At 35.3% G+C, this 23,217-nt stretch overlaps 1 protein-coding gene across 1 annotated transcript in view; it reads right to left on the reverse strand.

Moving 5' to 3' along the window:
* Window positions 1–23,217, reverse strand: part of LOC5567622 (heparan sulfate 2-O-sulfotransferase pipe) — a 740,869-nt gene that overhangs the window by 709,345 nt on the left and 8,307 nt on the right. The window contains exon 2 of the mRNA XM_021840814.1: window positions 16,193–16,462. Within this exon, the coding sequence (XP_021696506.1) occupies window positions 16,193–16,236 (44 nt within the window). The 5' untranslated portion in view covers window positions 16,237–16,462. The remainder of the gene's footprint in view (window positions 1–16,192; window positions 16,463–23,217) is intronic.

The raw sequence follows: 23,217 nt of genomic DNA on the forward strand, positions 1-23,217 counted from the left end.
ATCCAGGTTTCAAATAAGTTTCAGTAAAAACTGCTATATGTATATTATTAGCTGTAAGAAATCCGATAAACTCGTTGCGGCCCTCTAGGGACCGGTTGGGAAACCCTGACCAATAAAGATGGAAAACGGGGGAAGATTTGGACATCCGTTGGCCACTGGTTGTAGCAAATTCAGCAACAGAAGGAACGGAACGGCCATCAAATGGTAATGCAATTCGGACAAATTCATTAGCTGCGTGGGAGTTTGTCGGTGAAGGCAATCGTTTCGAGGGTGGATCGGTGATTAGATTTCCTAATACAACTAGCAGCCTGGCAGACGTTCAATGCGTTCGACACGGGAACGAATCGTACTTTACTGCGACTGACCTCGCTGAGATTTATTGCACAATTGTTCTCACGGCAATGCCTTACGGTCCTATGACGGGCTCACGCAACTTGGGGTTTGTGAAGGTGTCGCCAAAGTGCGAATCCGTTGAGTTGGAAGATTCGACCTTGTTCCAAAGACCGAAGTGCTGATTGACGAAGGGACTTTCTCTTGTGATGCTGCGGTTGCGAAACTGAACAGTTGAAGCTATGAGAGATCTAAGGTGAACGTGTGATTTGCAGAGATTGGTGATTATGTCACTTAAGCAAGTTTACATTCGATTTGAAAGGGATTCCAACGTGCGTTTGAAGACTTTAATGACAAGTCAAATCAGAAGGTTAAGCGTAACCAGAAGGAAATCGAAAGCAATAGTAAGACATACTTTCACGTTTGCATCAAGGGATTCATCCGATTTTTGCTTTAATCTTTGAAGATATTTATGTCTTACTAGCATACATTTTTGTAATTTTATCAATCATTTTTTTCTTTCTTTTATGCCGCTTTGTTTTCCTTTGTCTCCTTGTTTTCTGTATCTTTCTCTTACTCTTTTTCTTTCTGCTTTCCCTTTTCTTCTTTGCCTTACATTTATTTTACTCCTTTACCATACCTCGATTCATCACCCAGAAAACCAGAATTTACATAAAAAAAATAACGTCAAAACTCGTTTACTTGTTCAAATAATATCATACCCACACAAAGCGGTGACGAAAATCGTTTGAATAACAAGTTTCCTCGCATAAAACGTTATTTTAAACGATTTCATGTTCCATTTAGACGCACAAAGTAAGTCGAATCAACCCATAGCAACTGTCAAGTCAACTTTGTTATGATAAATTAGGTCGCATTAGATTATAGAATGGCACAAAATAAAAGCTATAGGCTCGTATCTCCTGCCCACTTTTATCATTTAAATGTGCATAGATATATCGCCTCCACTTTTGTACGTATAGAGCTTCTTGACGACAACAAGCATCGCAGGAAACAATTCACATATAAGCATCGCATAACGCAAAAGGTGATTTCGTTTGAGTTTTGCATCTCCTTAGAAGAAAAAAGCTAAAAATTTTTTCATCCAGCTGACTCCATTTTTTATGATTTTAAGACTACAGTTTTTCACTTTAATTTGATTATAATTTAGAAATCACAAAAATTACAACAAAAGAATCAATTTTGCTATATTCAAATGAAGAGTTATATTAAAAGTGTGTTCGACAAAGCTGTTCAGTGCTACATTTTTTTTTTTTTTGAAAGTTTGCAGAAGAGCGCAAACAAAAAATCTTATGCAACAGTGGAACTAGTCAGAACTAGAGCAGAGCCAGAGTTCAAACTAGGGTCAGAATAATGTCAGAGCAGAGCGTCGCGTTCCTGAAGAGGCTTATGGTGGATTTTGAAATCCACCACACAATCTCGCTGAACTTTACTAAAAGACCTATGTGACAACGAGAGATTATCTCCTTTTGACCATATTAGTGCAATACTGAAGCTTTTAGGAAGTTTTTCATAAGGACTGAAACGTTTAAAAAAGAAACCATAAAGTTGTTTTGAATTGCCAAACTCGACTGAAGAGCCTAAAACATTTTCCAAGAAAAAATCACTATAGACCGAAAAACAATGTCTTTGGCGACAAATAATATCGACGAAGCTCAGTTATTTTGTAAAAAAAAAAGTGAACTAAGAGAGTCTCTCAATTTTAAATAGGTCCTTTTGAAAAGCCACGCGAGAAATCACGCAGGAATCCTTCGAGGTTCTCGTTATGAGCATTGGTGTAGCTGAAATTTTTCTCTGGAGGGGGCCTAAGGGGGCGGAGCAACAAAATCTCTTTTTGTGCAAGTAATTGTGATCGCAATTCTCACGATTTTTGCAAATTTGATAGTTTGCATAGATTTGTAATTATTTGATTTGTTTTGATCTTACTCTATATCCCTGCACATTAGTAATATTTTTATATTTAAAATTTCACTATGCAAAATATTCAATGTTTATGATCTGACATTGAAAAAAACCCTTCATGAACTCTTCTAAGAACTTATGAAGAATATTCCTTGTTATTCTTCCACGAACTATTCTAGGTATTGAACCACGTCTCTCAAATTCCTCTGAGAATTCTCGCAGGGATTTCTTCAAAAATTATTTCCGTACTTTTCCGTGCTTTCTCCAAGAACTTCTGTACCACTAAGTTCCTAGTGGGATTCCCACAGAAAATCATTCAAACTAAGTTCGAAGTTATTATTCAACAGATTTTTTTGAAGTTAGGCTTTCTTATCTTAACAGAAATTTTCTCAAACAATTTCTATCAGATTGTTAAGAAAATCCTTTTAAGGGTTCTTCCAGAGAATGCCTTAGTTTTTTTTTTTTTTAATTTCTCCAGTAAGTCCTCTACGTACCTATGTACTTGTTATATACAAATTACAATGGTTACCTTATACTATCAACCAGTCGTTTCTCCAATAATTTTAAGATTTTTAAGATTTCTTCGGGGAAGCTGGGCTCTCTCTGAACAACTTTCTCGAAGACTGGAGTTTTCTGTCTCGTTTTCATCAGAATTGTCTCCATGATCGAGTCCACAAAAAAAAAATCAATGGCGCCTATGCGTTTCTTCATAAAGTCTTAAGATTTCTAGCAGATTTTTTACAAGGAATGCTTAAAAAATTCCAGCAAAAATAATCCAGGATTTCCTACAAAAACCATTCATTGATTCTATTCAGTAGGAATCAATAGACTCCTAATATTTTACAAGATTTTTATAATTGGGAAAATTATACATAACTCAATTATTCAATGCATTTTTTACGAAGATTTCTTCAAGTGTTCAGATTCCTATAAACTAGTAAACGAAGTAAAAAAAACATCCATCTGAAATATTCTAAAAACTATTCTTTCAAATACTTCCGCGAAAATACTCAAAAAAAATCCTATAAATTTGTTCAAAACGTTATGTTATTGTTTCTCCTGGGATTCCTCTCTAGTTTTTCTTAGTAAAATCCACTAGAGATTCATCCAAGCATTTTAAGTTTTTTTTTTCGTAGAACTAGCGGTTCTATCAAGATAACTACAGTATTTTTTGAATAATTTTTAAGATCATCAAAAACCTTTCCCTGGAATTTCATCAGATACTTTTTGGGATCTAGAAATTACTCCATAAATTATTCTGATTGTTAATCCCAGGATTTTTCGTCAATAACTTCTGGAAATATATCTGTAGTAGATGAAGCTTACATAAGAAATAATCAAAAAAAAAATCGTTATCAGGACACTTGATTAGAAAATGTTCAGCGTGTCTGTCATGAATTCGAAACATGCCATCATTTACGAAAAATTAAAATGAACCAAATGAGCCAAAAAATGAACCACGTAAAATGATTGATCGGCTTATTCTCGTGTGAATCGGGTTGTTTTCGGTGGAAATGGAAAGTTCGGCGTATCGATTAGAATGAGAAAGATAGGCGCGTTCGGTACTTCGGATTAGAACCGACGCAACGTGTACACGAACGTAAGGCATGCGACCATCGAAGTGTGCCAGAAAAGGAGAGCATGATATTTGTTACCACTCCATCTCGGAAAGAAATTAAAACGACGTAGAACCGAACAGACAGACATAGAATCTGAGAAAACGAAGCGGGGGACAAGCATGTAGGTTTTGAGTCCCCACGATGCATCTGAAAAGATCATTCTGTTGGTAATTGTTCACGCGATTAGACGTATTGTTTTTTGTAGAAGCGAGGTATAGGAATTTGTTCGGAGCCAGCGGGTTTTGAGTTTTGGCTGATTATTGTTGAAAATTATAAATTCGTTACGACAATATCCAGTTTCCATTTTTGTTTCAAAAACTCCTCCTGGAATAACTCAAATGATTCCTAAAGGATTTTCACAAATTATTCTACTAATCACTGCCTATATTTGTCCAAATATTTAAAATAATTGGTAGATTTCTAATGCGAAGTATATAAAAGAAAGTTTTTGAAGAACCTCTATGGAATTCTACCAACATTTCGCACAGAAAAACTAAAGTTTTTTCCTCCATCTTTCAAAACAAACAGTTATTTAAACAGTGGTTGTTGGTATCAAACATCGTAGAAAATTTTCTGCGAAAACTCAGAAATTTCCTGAAACTAGGGTGAATTGATTTAATCAGAAATAACACTTCTTTTTTTGCAAAAAATAAAATACCAAAAACACTAGTTAGGCGATTTTTTTTTTTGCAAAAGTGAAGTGTTAAAGTTCAATTAGTATTTTTTTCTCTTAAACATACTCTAATAATCCCTCCCCAAAATTTAATATATTAAAAACAGGTGTAGTGATTTTTTAAGTTTTAAAGTTGAAGCCCTAGTAGTACCAGTAAAAGTTTAAAGCGAATTAATATTGGCAATGTTAAGAACATTGCCAAAGATGTCTTCCATCAGAATCTTTACAGAAATTTGCCAAATTCTGCCGAAAATCCTCTAGGAATTCCGCCCAAGAATTGTCAAAAATTTACTATTAGTCTTTCTCCTTAACCGCTATGCTAGTTTTATGCATAATTTTTCTTTTGGGTTTTCAACAATTTCCCCCACGCTTTTTTTTACTGTAGATTTAAATGAAAATATTCAGGAGGAGAGTCAAAACTGATTTTTTTTGTAGAAGTTAGTTGTATAAACCGGGATTTAGAGCAGAATTTCCAGAGAAAACTACAGATGAATTTCTGACGCAATTTGTGATGAATTCTGGAAATATTTCTAGAGAACTTTAGGTGCACATCGCAAAAGAGTTTATAGTTCATTTTTTATGAGCGGTAGTCTAGAGAATTCAGGATGGAATTTCTAGTACAATCGAAATATCTTGGTATAATATTTGTCAAAATTCAATGTTTTTTTTTTTTCAAAGAATACCAAGAAAAAAACGTTGAACTTGTATAAGGTTTCTTATTACGTCCAGGAACATAAGGAATAAATTTGTGAATAAAAAGTAGACATTTTAGTAATGGTTGATCTCCTGAAGGAAATGATGCTGAAAATATGAAAAAAAAAGACAAATCCATTTGAATAAATACCAATAGATTTTTTGCCCATATCCGATAGATTTCTGAAGCCACCCTTCGATATTCTTTGAGAGGTTTAAGTATAATCTGCTATTGAAATTCTTAAAAATTGAAGTTTATAAGATTTCTTGAACAAAATATAAGTTAAAATTCAATCAATTAATTAAATCATGCGGAACATGAAAATATTTAAGCGCGCAAAGAAAGAATTGATTAGTGGAATTAAAAAGCAGGTCGATTTTGTTGGACTTTTTCACATCAGGGTGAATTTCTGCCATCTATCTGAAGAAAACTCAACGAGGTTGAAATTCCTTGACAAGATCTTCTATGGATTAAGCATAATTTTTCGAAAAAAAATTGGGACACCAAGTGGCTCGGTAGCTTAGTTGGTAAAGCGCTCGTCTAGCTGACAAGAGTCCTGAGTTCAAAATTCATCCGAGAACGTGGATTTTTTTTAATTTCATCCACAATTTATCCATCTTTACCACGAGTAATGAGTTAATTTGTTTAATAACTATGCGGCTTGGATTACAGAACAGCTCAATATAAGCGTCAATTTAGAATTTTTCGCTTAAAATCCCAGCTATTTTTTGTCTAAAAATTAACTTAAATAATTCGACATTTTGCAATTAATTTTGTCGGCCATTAAAGAAATTTTTGTACGGATTTCTTATCAGTGAAATCTTCATCTGCGGACACATTCTCCCAAAACATAATCATCATGCAGCGCTGCTCGACACTAAAACATTGAAAAAGCATTGTTTGCATTATTTAGATAATACGATATTTTTGGAAATCGAGTTTCTAGTATATTGACGCAATTTGTATTTTGTGCAACGGAGATGAGAAAAAACATTGCTCATTGCACAAATCAACAATAACAAGTTGGTTCTAGCGGTAACACATCGAGCGACAGTCGAAAAATTATTTTCTTGGTTTTCACGTGATTCGCCGAAGCCAGAGCCACCACACGCTGCCGCTGTGTACGATAAGCGAGGTTTTTTCCCACCCAGAGTTGTACAAAATAAATCCGCTTTTTATTTTCAATAAAATAGTCATGTTATGTTGTTTTTTATATTTATTACCATCCAAAACTGTTGAGTCGGCCTAAATGATTCTGTAGGAGGCCTGGCCCCCTCTGTTCCTACGCCAATGGTTATTGGTTCGCTATGGAACTTGCCATAGTTAAGTACGTGATCGTCATAATTCAGTTAAATTTTTTGCAAGAATTTTCTTTACATCGTCAAAATAGAAATCAAGCTTATCACTTTGAAAGCAATAAGCGCTCAAGGCATAGGCATAGTGGTCAAAATCACCAATAGAATAGCTCACTTTTTTTACTTTTGTCAGCTTCGATGCCTCAATAAGACGACAATGATATGTTAATTGATGGATTGGATTGTTTAAATTGTCTATAATAGTAACATTTTAGGTTTTATTAAAGCTTCATACACCAAGTTTTGTCTTCAATACTTCAGCAGTCGCTCTGCTATACTTTGATCATTATTGGATGGTTTCAATGGCCACAAAAAACCAGAGTGATCATTCACTCATTATTGAGTGCCTAGTTTTGGAAATATATGCTTTTTTGGTAATCTTCGTTTATACGTGTTCCTGTGTAGCCCATTCCTGGGTTATTTCAATGGTCACAAAGGACCAGACTGGTCATTTACACATTCATTTGCGAGATGAGTCACATGCTCAAAAAACCAGGAAAATTGAGTAAATGAAAAACCGAATTCAGTACTATACATTCAATTCCATAGGCTAGGGGAAGTGGTTCACCTAGCATGAATGAGGGATGAACTTATCGCTGAGAAAAAGTAGATTTTGTATGAAATTTGACAAGTATTTGAATGACAGATTCATCGTTGTTCATCCACTTCTCCTAGCCTATTAGAGTTTGTATCCTTTGACAGATACGCGTATTTCGACCTTAACTGTAAGGTCGTCTTCAGTGTAGTGTTCTAGACTCGACTCGTTGTACTAAATTCGAGTACTAAATTCGGTTTTTCATTTACAGCAACGCAAAGGTTATTTCATGAAGTATGAGCAGTCGCATGCCTAGGTTTGAGCTTCATCCATGGTTGTCTCCTAGTTCACCGAAAGTGTCCCCACATACGGTAGAAGGTAAAATTGATAGTATCTCAACCTGAACTTCCTGTTTGAAAACCCCACTCGCAGGAAATCTAACTCATCCCTCCGATCATATTGAAAACTGCATTTGATTAAACTAATTCGTTTCTGAGTACCAGTCGATTGAAAATAAAAGATCTGTCCCGAGCCTTTGAGGGTTAAGGAAGGTTAAGGAATCATTCGACAACGAATTACAGTCTGGTCTTGAAACGGTTCGCAAACAACTGACCGGCAGTTTACCATGTGGATGATTATGTTTATCCGGAAGTATAACTACCGAATTCCCCATAGTTTTATAGGTTTGAAGGTAATGTAGGTAATGAAGAAATGTGAATGATTTCTTAACATGGAATTCTGTCAAAACTAATTAGTTTGTGACAGACATCACTCATGTTTTTAATTGCTGTTAACTAACACTGCGGAACACGGTTTTGTCTCCAGCACCAAAATACCGCTATTCACTTAATTAAGGCTAGCTGAAACCATTGCCGTGTTCAGAAATATCATAGCACGTCTAGTTGTTGAGATATTAACTGTTGAAAATGCGAAAATTCACTATTTCAGCCAACTTGCATGCAAGTTTGCCAGCTTGTACGGAAATTTATTTGCTTAATTTGCCACAGAATTCAAATATTTGTGTATAACAATACTTTTCACCAAAGTATTTTCGATGCGGAAAAATTATTTTCTGATGGTTTAGAATATTGATGTATTTTCCCATATAAGAGAAACGAAGAATTTTGTATGGAGAATGCAAGCTTGTTGAAAAATCGGTTCAAACGAAATTTAATCGTGCAATTTCAATCAGATGAAATTTTAAGTTCTATTTTGCATGTTTGGTGGATTAGATTACAAAAAATTTTGATAAATTGTATTTTATATTTCATGTAAACATCAATAAAACCAGTGTTTTACACAACTTTGGCGACCTGTAGCTAAAAATTGTGACGTGCTGGAACATTTCTGAGAATGGCATCAGATTCAGCAATTCCAAATCAGCTAGAGGCATATAATTTGATCCTTGAGACATGCAAAAATGTCATTTTTGTTACGCTGTGTAATTGTTATATTAGATAGATTGAATCAATGAAACGTACTTTCGAACGAACTTCTAAACATAAAATAAGTGAATTAGATACACGGGACTGGTAGCGTCTGTGCCTCTCAAATGTAAAAATTTAAGAGACTACATATCTCAAAGGATACAAAAATAGGAATTAAAAAATTAACACATAAACCAAACATATTCCAGAAGTTGATTATCTATGGGTTCGCTTCTGGGATCTTAGTATTTCATCTAGAATTCCTCGGGGTGTTACGCCATCTCTGAGTTTTTTCAATGAATTCCTCTAGGGTTTGTACCAACATTCGCGTAGGAACAGGGGGGGGGGGCAAGGGAGCCACCCCCAGAATCATCCAGCCCCCCCCCCCCCCAGAATTTTTGATGACAATAAAAAAATAAAACAAAACCGATTTAAGATGACGCAAATTCTTCTGGAATTATGTACATGACTTTTGTTATTAACAAAAAAAATCGGTTCAGTAGTTACGTTATGTAATGTTGTACAACTATATTGAGAAAACCTCGTTTACGTTACACAGCATCAGCGGGGCTGTTCTGACTTCGGTGAATTGTGCGACAATCGAAAGCTTAACCGTCCGATTGATTTCCCATAGGAGAATTCACTTAAAAAAAAAAAAAAAAATAACACTGCGGAACACGATTTTGTCTCAAGCACCAAAATACCGCTATTTACTGAATTAAGAGTTGCTGAATCTCTTGCCGTTTACAGAAATATCATAGCACGTCTAGTTTTTTAAATATTTGCTGTTGAAAATGCTAAATTTGACTATTACAGCCAACTTGCATGCAAGTTTGCAAGCTTGTATGGCAATTTATTTGCTTAATTTGCCTCAGAACTCAAACTTCATGTGTATAACAATACTTATCAACAAAGTTCATAATACTTCCGATGCTCAAAAGTTATTTTTTGTTGGTTTAGAAAAGTATTGTATTTTGCCATATAAGAAAAACGAAGAAATTCGTATGGAGACTGCAAGCATGTTAAAAAAAACGATTTAACCTCAATTTAGTGGTGCAATTTCAATCAAATTATATCTGAAATGAAAGTTAAAGTCCTATTTTGCCTGCTTGGTAGATTAGATCATAATATTTCTTGATAAATCATTGTTTAAATTTCATGTAAACATCAATGAAAACAGTGTTTTATACAACTTTGGCGACATGTAGCTAAAGATTGTGACGTGCTGGAACATTTCTGAGAACGGCATCAGATTCAGCAACCCCAAATCTGCTAGAGACACATAATTTGATTCTTAAGACACGCAAAAATGTCATTTTTGTTACGCTGTGAAATTGAAAAAACAGACACAAATTTTGTCACAAAATTACTAAAAATACTACTACGAAAATTAAGGTTTAACTTTCATGGAATTTCGGCATGGGAAACTTTTTATCAGAGTAATGGCTAAACAATGTAACAAAATCGGCCATAGTGTTATTCCAGCAATAAATTCTTTCTTTGATTTTGATTCAATGTTTTAAGTATTCGCATGAATAAATTTATTGCTTTAACTATATTATTTCAAGAAAACATATTATTTCATAAATTATTTGATTAATTTCCAACAGATTTGTAGCAAATTATTTTCAATTATCTTTTCGATATTATTCATAGAATAGTATTATTATCAAATTCCTCAAGGAATATTGAAGGGTGGCTTCAGAACTTTTGCAAATCTCATGGAAATTAATAAAAAAATATTGTTCATACCTTCAAAGTGAATTCTTCCTGGTGGATATCCATTCCTTCTATGTATACCTTTCATTAGCAAGTTGATTCCGGAATACGTTCCCGGATTTGCCAAAAAAATGTTACTTCTGTCATATCTAATGCTGGGATATTTCACTGAAAGTTCTACTAGAAATTGTTCTGTGAATTTCTTTCGATATTTCACAAAACATTAATTACAAATTCTTTTGCGTCGCTCATCAATGGTCCTTAAGAAATGTTTCCAAAATACGTCAAATTCGTTTTGCTTTTTTTCTAGAAATTTTGCTTCAAATCTCCGGTTGATTCATGAATTGGAAAGAAAATTGTATTTGAAACATCTCTTGCCTTCGAATCTTCAAAAGAAATTTGTTGAAATACCCCTGGAAAACTTTAGCTTCCAAAGTTAGCAGAGCGGAAAAGGAATTTGTAGAGAAACATGTAGTAAAATAACTGGGAAGGGGGAAAGGATATTTTAATATATTCATAAAGAAATGTTTATTGATCTTTCCTAAAACACTTCCTTAGAAATAATTTTACCAATTATTGTCTGATTCCAAATTCCTATATTTTTGACCGGAATTTCTGGAGGCTTTCTGGCAGAATCCTAGAAAACCAGAAGTCAAAGAAGGATAGATTTCAAGGATAATTTCTAAAGATGATTCTGATGGAATCTTAAAAAAGGTAAATTGTAGGAGTTTTGAAAAATTCCAGAATTCTTAAACGTTTGGTTCCTGATTTCTGAAAGTTCACCAACAAATTTTCAAAGTAATGTACAATACATCTTTGGTAATGTTCTTAAAAAATACCAGCAATATTTCAGCGTTTAACTTCTACTGTACTACAAAGTAATCGATAATAGACTATTCAAGTTAGTTTGTTTGATATTTACTTCATCAATATGTTCATAATATAGTATCATGACACTGCGGAGTTCATACAAAATATTATCTAAGATTTTGATTTTATTTTACTTTCAGTAAAACTGCGTTTTAACACCTATATTTTTTGATTGTGCTACTTTTCCCCGAATGTCGTTTCCCCGAATGTCGATTCCCCGAATGCCAGTTCCCCGAATGACCCTTTTCCCCGAATGCCATTTCCCCGAATGACCCAGGTCCCCGAAAAGTGGTACTGTTCGAATAGCAGCTCTAATAGTTTTTAGTAGCAAGATGGTGAACTAGAAAGAACGATAGGCATACGAAAGAAGGAGGTATTTGGTCTTTCTCGACTATACACATGTTGCCAAAAATGCTGAGGACGGTTAAACTCCTAAGAACCGCCAATCAAATAAAGAAGGGTGCATATCAGATGACCAGTACGTTCACTTACCTGAAATGTAAAAAGTTATGACAATTATGATTGCCAAAAACTGTTCGGAGAAGTGGGTTATTCGGGGAAACGGGATATTCGGGGAACAGGCATTCGGGGAACTGGCGTTCGGGGAAACGGCATTCGGGGAAAAGTAGCACAACCATATTTTTTTATTATAAAAGACGATTATGAATTTAACGACAGGAATGTAGTAAATTTTTCCGAATTAAATGTCAGCTGCAATTATTAAAAAAATACTTTCAAAGATCTTTCAATTTTTGTATGTGTTTCTCTAGAAATCTGATATGGAGTGATTCGTAAAGGAATTTGTAAAGCAATTCCTAAAAGTATTGAGATATTCAGGGAGTAGTTTTTGAACCAAAGTATGGAGAGTGAATACATTTTAAAATTTTATTCATGAACCTGAAATAATACTTGATGGAATTTCTGGAGATTTTGTTGTTTTTAGAAGTTCAAGAATAAATTGCAAAATCTTAGTAAATCGATGAAAAATTTCTTCAAAAAAATTCTTTCGGGAATTTTCGGAAGATTTTCTTTTTGGAAATTTGTTAATGCGGTTTGAAGAAAAAAAATCTCTGGAAAATACTTAGATGAATCTCTGGTATTTTGTTCACGACAATCTTAGGGAAACAATAATTTAATTCTCTCAGACATCCCTGAACAAATTACTCTGGAAATCTTTGAGTATTTTCGTGGAAGAGTTTTTGAAAGAACAGTTCAACGGTTTCCGCTAGGAACTTTATAAAAATGTTAGAATTTTTTAAACATTTCTTGTTTAAGCAAAGCAAAGAAAATAAAACAAAAATTCCGAGGAAGTTTTGAAGGAATGGGGGATGTTGCTCCTTGATTTTAGAGAAATATAAAAAATGAAGGTAGATCTGCGTTGATGATAGATTGGCTTTTCAGTCCTGACAAAATTTAAAAAAAAACTGTTATTTTATTTTGTCCATCATTTCAGTCCGTTTGGGACCTTCTTCGGAGACTCAATTTAAACTGTTCTTCCTTCCAGATAGATAGGCGGAGAACTTCTTTGAGAGATCATGTGAATAACAATTTCACATTTGAAATCTTTCTAATTGATCATAACATTTTTGTGGAATATTACGAGGAACATTTAGAGTAACACCCAGAAGATGTTTTGCGGGAAGTCTGGATAATTTTTGTTGTGATTATTTTCAAACAGCACTGTAGGGCTTCAAAAGCAAACTGTTCTGAGGAATTCGTGAATCCTTGCTTGGTGATATTGAAGACATTTTTGGTGTTTTTTTCTGATTGAAATCCTAAACAAATTATTAATGAGCAACTGGTGGACACTTTAAACTAACAGTTTATATATAATAAGTACGTAGAGGACCTTCCAAAAGAAATGATTAAAAGAATTTCTAATACATTTTCTGACCGAATTCTTCAAGAGATTGTTTAAGTAATTCGATACAGATTCTTCGAGAATTTTTCTGGTGAGATCAAAAAGAAAGCATGATGAAAGATTGATGAAAGCACTGAAAATTACGGAAATAATTCATAACGAAATTTCCTTAGGAATTCTAAGAGGAATCTCTTCAAAGAACATGATTGAATCCTTGAAAAGATTGTGGAAAAATCACAAAGGACATTCCTTGTGATTTTTTTGCTATAATTCTTGAAGGATTACAAAAAGAATGAATTTGTACATTTAAACTACAAATGGAACTGATGTGCCGCGAAATGAGACAAAATCACAAATTATTAAAATCAATACAAATCTGTTAAAAATACGAAATTTGTGAAAATCGTGATTATTGCAACCGGCATTACATTTGTAAATTGGAGATGAACCAGCCATGGGCTGAAAATCTCCCTAATAGAGATAATAATAATAATACATCTGTAAAAACAGGTATATGCTAGGCCCCCTCCAGACAAAAATCCTAGCTACGCCAATGTGTACCAAGAGTACCCGTAGAAATTGTTTCAATATATTCTTTCGAAATTTCTGTAAAAATTGATTCCTGGACTTCTTCAAAGACTTCAAACGTAATATCTCTCATTTTGCTAGGAATTGCTTCCAAACTTTTGTTCAAGTTGCCTTAGGAATTCCACCAGAGATTCCCAGATTTGTTCTTTCAAAGATATGCTTTTAACCGGGAAATCATCTGGTGTTGTCTACGCTGAATATTCTAAGGATTTATTCCAACATTTGAGCTTGAGCTTGATTGGCCGCCCGTGGTTGCTACTCCAGTATCGCCAAATCAGCTGCACTTACACAAGGAACCAACTAGATGACTGTTTGGGATTAACAGACACCCACAGGGTATGCATAAGTGCTGCTGATCTTCAATTTTAGGCAACAATGGTGCCTGCCACGTCAGAATGCAGACCAATGAGGGGAAGGGTAAGGAGTTGAAGATGCATTCAACTGGCTCCCACGGTAGACCACATATACCACTGCGTCTACGACAGTTCATGCGGGAAGGGTGAAGAAGTGGGGTAATCTTTATGGCAGAGAGGCTTGCTGGTTGGGTTAGAAGACTGCCTATGTATCAGGCGTAAGTAGATGCGTGTTATAATGATGAAAGAATAGAAGCGAAGGGAAACGGTTTATTTATGTCCGTCTCGGGTTCTAGCAAATGCTATGAATTGTGATAGATCAACTATGATATATTAAGAGTGGTAGATAGAAGCAAGTGAAAGATACAACTACGAAGTACGAGGAAAGGAACGGGCCTGGGATCGAACCCGACCTTCTGCTTATGAAGCAGAAACGGTAGCCATTAGACCATCAACCCCGTCTCTATGGATTTATTCCAACATTTAAGTCAATATTTTCTTTGACGATTGAAACAGTGATTTTTGTAAGTTATAACTCGAGATCGTTTCAAGAAGGAAATTAGACCCTTGCATAGAAAGAAATGGCTGTATTAACCATTTTGTCAAGAAATGAAAAATTCCATAATAAAATGGAGACTCTTTGCAGACTTTTATTAGAATATTGATGAGGTCTCCAAAAAGAGACCTACTACCAGCCCTAGATACGAAGATGTATATTGCAGAATAATGTTAATTATCACACTTTTGAAAATTGTTCTCAACTTTAATGGTAGATATTGAGGTCAAATCAATAGTCTTCTACTATATTCCAATGGAAGATATATATAGGAAATGAGATAACGACAATCATAAGAATTAGATAAATTAATTTAAAACAATCACACCATAAAATGAATAGTCAAAGTCAATAGTGAGAGTGATGCTAATGCGCGGCAATATACTTTCTTGATTATAAGAAAGTGTTTTATTAAAAAAAAAACATTTTGATCCCCACAGAGTGAAAGTAAAAACCAACATTTCTTACTAAACTAGCTCTCGAGAAAAATCTACCGCGGCTTCAGCCCACAATCGCAACCACCGCGGTCCAGTTTCACTCTAGTGACAACTGCTTGCTCGCTCGCTTGACAAACTGTCCATCGGGAGAGCAATTAGTCCAATAATCACTGCAGCGATAGCGATCACAGAGCGACAATAATGGCCCGAAGTGCGATGAAGCGCACCCTTTCTGGGTTGGCCATTGGTCTTCGACCCGCTCGGCGAACTGTCTTTCTATGTGAGCCTTGGGAGGCGTGGGCGGTTGGTTTGGTGGGGTTGATTCGCCCGGCCGCCGCTATGTTAATTTCTAGCCACCCAAGTGTGAACAATGCAAACATTATGCTAATGGTGATTATGCGCGCGCTACAATGGTTGCCTGCCTGCCAGTCAGCCAGGCACAGATGGATGTATATTTGCCAACATGGACTGTTGACTCCCGAGGAGCAGAAAGACAGCCAACGCAAGGTAAAGGAAAATAGTGCATTTCTCTCGTTCGATAATCTCTAAGTCGCGCAGCAGCAGCTGAGCGTTTCCAGCTCGGAAAGCAAATGAAAATGGTATTTTCAGACTGACTAGATCCAGTATCAATTTAACTTTGTGCATGTTTAAGTACCTAGCTATCCGGTTATTTTCCATAACATTGTTGCTAGTTTTTGTAGACTAAGTATTGAAGTCTAAACGGTCTATCATAGACAAAGATCCATATGCTCTGAAAATGTATAACTCAAAAACGGTACATTGCATATACCATATATCATAGTGAACTCAACCGCATCTATGGAGGTCCAATTTTTTATAGTTGATTCAAATGGTTGGTGCAACTACAAAAATAATTTAATCGACCAATATTAAAATACAATAAAATCAATGGAATTATTGTTTATGTTGTATAGTCAAAACGATTTGCAATTTCAGCTGGAAGCGCTCAGCAGCAACAACATGAATAGTATTAAATCGCCGTCTCCGTCGTAGGTAAACTAGGTGAGTGACGCTGTTTTGCATTCGAGTTCGATGGGACGGGGACGGGGCATGGACCCCAGCTTCGGTGACTTTCTAAAGCTTATCACTATGTGACGGTTTTTCGGTCCCGTTAACAGTGCTTTCTTAGGAAAATTGTTCACAAACGCGCGAAACAATTTCAGCTGATTAATGAGCGGAGGAGGAGGAGGAGAGATCGACTGACTGACTGAACTGGACTGGACTGACTCACCTTTTGGGAAACGGCATACGGCGGTAACGTAGCAGGGTATCCATCGTGCGATTGGCTGCTGCTGCTGTTGCTCTGTTGCTGACTGCACTAGAATTGGCTGCACTTGGCACTTGTCACTCCACGCTCTACACAGCAGGATTGCTCGAACTAGTGTAAGGGATTCAACACTGCACACGACACTGGATCAATAACCTTTTTCTGAACTTCTGGATGCGACAATAGAGATGATATGTGCCACTTCTGAATCACGTGTACTGATGATAGAAATTCCTGTAATGGGAAAACAATATGGTAGAATGTTAATGAAACTTTCTTAAAAGAATGTAAGACTTAAAAATTCCCCAAATGTCCCCATTTAGACAGAGCCTGCCTCTCAGCTTAGTGTTAGGTGAGCACTTCCACAGTTATTAACTGAGATTTTCCTTTGTCAAAGTTTTCATGTTCGCATTCGTATATCGTGTGGCAGGTACGGTTTTTCTCCACCCAGGGAAGTCAAGTAAATTTTCGTGACGAAAAGAACCTAGACAGATTGGGAATCGAACCCAGACACCTTAAGAATAGCTTTGCTTTGAGGCCATGGACGTTACCCCACGACTAAGGAAGGCCTTTAAGCATTTTTGGTTCGGTTATCTTGATCCTTGGGAAAAAGAAGGTCCCTTGGTAGCACAGTCGATGAACACTTCTTTTGTGACCCATCGTATTATTTTGCTCATTGATTGATATTGCTCATTTTTCCGGAAGAATTTTAAGTGTCAAAGTAAGCCTCATATCTTGTAGGCCGAAAACAGATACCAAAGCAGATCAATTTGTCTGTCAAAATTACGGGATTCATGTTGACGCATCTGAAATTTAATCGCAATTTTTTTCGTGAAATTCCATAAAAGTTGAGTGGCACGACTTTTTGCTTCATTTGTTTTTACTACTGTGGTATACTTTTACACGAACAATGCATGTAATTCCACAATGATAAGAGCTGCGAGCTGTAGAGTCGAGACAAAATTTGTGCTTTGTTAAAACGTTTCAAATGTGAAAAAAATGGAAAAAAGGATACTTATACACTCAGGCAAATAGGAAACCCTTATGAAAATTCGCCACAAGAAATCGGGTTGAAATTCATAAATTTGCCTTATGAAACCAGAATTTGAAAACAAAAAACGTTTAACGCGGCAACCTGGAATCGAACCAAGAACCTTGCGATCGATAGGCCCGAGCGTACACCACACGCCAATCGACGCCTTGATGTGGAGTGGCGCTAAAACGATACATAAAGCGTTCGTATTGCAATAATCGTTCCACCTTTCATAAGGCAAAATGTATGAAATTCGATAGTCCAGTTCGCTGCGTGTAGATATTAATAACGCCATGAAAAATTGTGAATTGAAATGACCATCAAAAAGTAAATAAGCTCGAACGTGAGCCCTGGTTGTTGCTGGGATTTCGGGAAGTATCGGTGCTCTGGAATGTGATCGGTGTGAAGCTGACTTATTTTAAAATGTCTGAAGCAATAAACACGATGAAATTTAAAAAAATATGACTTCGAAGGTGTTGTCATAACGGGTTCCGGGTCATTTGTCCGAATGACATTTAGCCGATCGCCATTTGGCCGAAAGGGTCATTTGGCCGAATGCCATTTGGCCGAATGCCGTTTGCCCGAAATTGAAAACAATAGTGAACTACAATTAGCATAAATTTCCAATGAATTTCAAAGCTGAAATTCAAAGAACAGTTTAAAAGAGCATCCCAAACGTAAGCAATTATTCACTTCTTTGCTAGCGGTAATAGCTGCTAACATAGATTTTTGCATTGCATTTGTAGTCAGTTTTTGTCAGTTACCAAAACGGTTCACGACTTAGTCGGCCTTCTGTAGCATCGATTTGTTTTAATCATTCTGATCTGACTTAGTTAATTCATTATTTTTAGCAACCACACGTTTGTCTTTTTCTTCAAAACGGAGAAACAGTGAGCTTACAGTGACCGACACAAAAAAAAAGATCCACCCCAAGCATATATCGAAATTTGCACAAACTTGTGATTTTTTTCAAACTTATCATAATTTCAATTAATGTAAAAGTCACATATACCTCCAAACTTCATTTCAGAATAATAACATGATTGATTATGTTTTCGAAAAATAAAAAATAATAAGTTTACTCTTTACTTAGATTTTTTTAGTATGACAGAAAAAAAGATCCACTACCGTAAAATTAATTTTTCGTGTAATTTACGTTGGTGAGCCCCCGGTTTTGACACTTCATTGTTTTTGTTTGTCGACAACATAAATTGTAGAGCTCTTAAGTCAACTGCAAGTGTTCAAAAGAATTGGTTTTGAAGCTGTGGAAGCTGTGGAAAAATGGGCGGAGGCAAAATTTCAATGCAGATCCGAAACCTTATTTTGCGTGATGCTAAGCGCAACCTATCACAACGAAAAATAGCGGAGAAGTTTGGAGTGAGCCGTGGCGCAGTGCAAAAGATAATACTGAAGCACCAAAAGCTCGGAAGTGTTGCTGATCGAACGGGAAGAGGATCAAAACCCAAGAGCAGTGCGCGAACCGACGACCTGATCATCCGGCATATCAAGAAAGATCCACGCACAACCGTGCGTGCGATTAAGGAAAGGCTAGATTTGACGATTTCCGAACGTACTATTCGACGACGCATGGCAGAACGGGAATTGAAGAGCTATTTTGCTAAAAAGCGACCAATGATCAGCAGGGTCAACAAACATAAACGACTCCTCTTCGCCAGAAACCACATCAACAAGCCCCTGGAGTTCTGGAAGCATGTCATCTCGTCAGACGAGTCAAAGTTTGAGCTTTTCAACAAGAAACGGCGACTAAGAGTTTGGCGGAAGAGCGATGAGGGGCTCCAGGATAGACATCTCCAACCAACAATGAAGCATGGCTGGGGCTTTTTCTCGTGGTTTGGCGTGGGAAACTTGGCCCAAATCAACGGCATTATGACGGCAGAAGGGTACATCGACATATTGTGTGAGAATCTGGAGGAATCGATGCTTAAAATGGGACTGAAGAATAATAACACCTTCCAGCAAGACAACAACCCCAAACACACGGCGAAAAAAACACGAGCATTCTTCCGGTCAACCCGCATCAAATCCATGGAATGGCCACCCCAGAGCCCCGATTTGAATCCCATTGAAAATCTCTGGGCAATACTTGACAACAAGGTGGATAAAACTGGTGTTACAAATAAACAGGCGTATTTTGAAGCCCTGCAAAAGGCTTGGGACGATTTAGACCAACAGCACCTCCGAAACCTCGTCGAAAGCATGCCAAAGCGTCTTCAGTTGGTGATTGAGGCCAAAGGAGGTCATATTGAGTACTAATGATTTGTTTTGATTTGTTTTGTTATTGTTTTGAGAAAAAACATGAAGTGGATCTTTTTTTCTGTCATACTCAAAAACCTAAGTATAAAGCGATATGATTTTTTAAATATTCTTTTTAATAAAAATCAATGATGTTTCTATGACGAAATGAAGTTTGGAAGTTTATTTTTCCGTTACATAAACTGAAATAAAAATAAATTTCAAAAAAATCACAAGTTTGAAGCAATTTTCTTATAAACTGAGAGTGGATCTTTTTTTTGTGCCGGTCACTGTATTTGACATAAGTATTCATCAAGTTGTTTGGTATACTGATATACGAAATAAACGGGGCAGAGTTCGTTTAACACGTTGCAATCTTAATCTTGGAGGAGAATGACATCTCACCTAAGTTATCCCTTGTGCTAAAAAATATGTTTAATAAGGCTATTTATGAACGTATTATAAGCCCTAATTCCAATAAATCTGAAAAATATTCAAATATGTCATTTGGCCTAATGCCATTTGGTCGAATGCCGTTTGGCCGAACGCCATTTGGTCGAAAGGGTAATTTGACTGAATGCCATTTGGCTGAATGCCGTTTGGCCAAATTTGAAAACTATAGTGAACTACAATTAGCATGAATTTTGCAATTAATTTAAAAGAACAGTTTAGAGGAGCATCCTAGTGTAAGCAATTATTCACTTCTTTGCTAGTGGAAATTGCTGCCAGCATAGGTTTTCGCATTGCATTTGAAGTCAGCTTTTGATATTTACCAAAACGGTTTACGACTTATCCATCCTTCTGTAGGATTGGTTTGCTTCAATCATTCAGATCGTACTTAGTATATTAGTCAATTTTTAGCAACCACAAGTTTGGTTTCTTCTACAGAACAGTGAAACAGTGAGCTTATTTGACGTAAGTATTTACCGAGTCGTCTGGTTTACTGATATACGCAATCAACTGCGCAGAGTTTGGTTAAAACCTTGTAATGTTTATCTTGGTGGAGAATGACAACTCACCTTAGTTTTCCCTTGTGATAAGAAATATATGTTGTTGATAAAACTCTTTATGAACGTTATAAGTCTTAATTCCGATAACTATGACATATATTCAAATATGAAAGAACAGCATATGATCAAAAGAAGAAAAAATCTCTGAAAAAATTTGTAAACATGTGTAATGCAGATAATTGTTATATGAGTATAACTACAAAGTACTGCCGATGATTTAAAGAAGTTAAAATTCCCTTTGAAAATATAAGCTAAATAATTGCCAATAATAATGAAACCAGTACAAATCGAAAGAAAAGCCAATCATAGAAAGAAGGAAGAATTTCTGATGAAAATATCAAAAAACACTTCAAAACCCAGCACACCGTTGGTAATCCAGAGTATAGAGTTCACAATTTCATCCTGTATGAACAGATTAATTATGCTCTTGGAGCACTCATATAGCGATAAACATGACGTCCCGTCATATAATAAAGATCAACAAATTAATTAGCTGAGCAGTTATTGGACCTCACTTATGAACGCTACATTTGACTCGTTCGGCCAAATGACCCGTTCGGCCAAATAGCCGGACACCTTAAAAATAGATTCATTTTGTTGCCAAAATCGAGGGGTGCCAAAAATGGAGCTTGCCAAAAACGGAATCCCACTGTATTGAGCATAGGTATCGTCGTATGTGTCTAGTAGATGGAAGTTGTCTCCTTCTCGAGACTTATCTAATCATTTTTTTTTTATTTTGGCCGCCAGACAGTAAGTACCTCGTCTTGGACGTGGATTCGATTCCCGATTTCTGGAGCATGCTTGTTCGTTTTCCAATGTATTTATTTATTATTTATTTATTTCTTTTTAACTTGAAATTTTGAAAGAGGGAAAAGCCCCTTTGAGTGATATCTTACTGAAATCTTTCTCAAAAAGGCATAAAACCTCTTTATCTTTTCAAAAAACCATTACAAAATAAACAATCTTAAAAATAAAAGGCTCAATCGGCATTGATCCATAGCAGAGCCAGGTTCTTGAAAGATCGAGAGGTCCGTGAAGATGTCCATAATTATTAGCATACCACACATAGTAAACTACTCTTCAAATCTGAAAAGAAACATACGAAAAAGGATAAAACAATATCATACATAATAGGAGATGTCATTCAAAAATTGAAATAAAAGTTTCAAAATTGAGAGATGCATATTTCCTAAAATATCTCGAACTGATATTGGAGTGGGACTACCTAAATTTTGAATTTGTTTCAAAAATGTGTTTCTTGGTACAATGAATCTTGTACAATGAAAAATTATGTGATCAATATCTTCATAAAAAGCCCCACAATCGCATAAATTGGAATTTTTTATGTTAATGCGATATAAATGACTGTTACAATTATAATGATTTGAAATTAGTCTTGAAATACTACAAATAAAATTTCTGCTAACTGATAAATTTTTGAACCATGGATTTAGACAAACTTTTGGAAGAATAGAATGACACCAACGTCCTTTATCACTTGAATCCCAAGATGCTTGCCAATGCAATAAGGAAGATCTTTTTAATTTTGAATAATATTCAAATGTAGAAATATTACGATTATATGTAATACCACAGCGAACACCCAATTTAGCTAATGAATCAGCTTGTTCATTACCATAAATTTTTGAATGAGCTGGAACCCATACAAATTTTATAATGAAGCCTAGTAAATTTAGTTCAAATAATAATTGTTTTATCATTAGAATTAGATAATGAGTTTTAATATGAAAATTCACTGAGCTAATGGCTTTAAGGCAACTATAGCTATCAGAGCAAATAAAAAATATATTTGGTGAACAAGTTTTTATCAAACTACATGTAAAATATAATGCAGTTAATTCAGCAACAAAAATGGAACAGGGAGATTGTAATTTAAAAAAATGTGCTGTAAAATGATTGTACACCCCGAATCCTGCAATATCATTAATTAAAGATCCATCTGTAAAATAAAACTGATCAGAACTTACTCCAACAAATTTACGATTAAAAAACAAAGTAGCAAATCGAGAATAGTCATGACATGAAATTTGTTTCAATTCTTCATGTAAAGATAAATCAATTATAGGTTGCAACGAATGAATTTTAATTTCATGTTTATAAAACATGTTTGAAGAATTAACTATAATATTTTGATTTATACAATGATTGAAAGAATCTAAAATTTTGCATGTTGGATTAATTTCAGCTAAAGATTTTAAAATTGTAATTATTGGGTGATTATTCGAAATACATTGTTTAATATATTTGCAATTCAATTCATGAAATCTAATTTTCAACGGAACAATTCCTGCTAAAACTTCCATTGACTTTGTGTGAGTGGAATTCATTAGTTTCAAACAAATTCTCAAACAACGATATTGAATTTTCTCAATTTTGGAAAAATGTGTGGAAGCAGTATTTCCAAAAGTAAAACAACCATATTCTAGAACAGAACGTATTGTAGTTACATAAAGTGTTATTAGATCAGAAGGATGAGCTCCCCACCAAGTACCAGTAATTGTTTTAAGAAAATTTATTCTTTTTGAACATGTTTTTTGAATATATTGAATATGATATTTCCACGTTAATTTAGAATCGTACCATATACCAAGATATTTGTATTCGTCAACTTGTTCAATTTCAATATTATTAAAATATAAATGAATATTATGAAAAGAGTGTTTGCGTGAAAA

Source organism: Aedes aegypti, chromosome 2, assembly GCF_002204515.2.
Source record: "Aedes aegypti strain LVP_AGWG chromosome 2, AaegL5.0 Primary Assembly, whole genome shotgun sequence".
NCBI classification, from domain to species: Eukaryota; Metazoa; Arthropoda; class Insecta; order Diptera; family Culicidae; genus Aedes; species Aedes aegypti.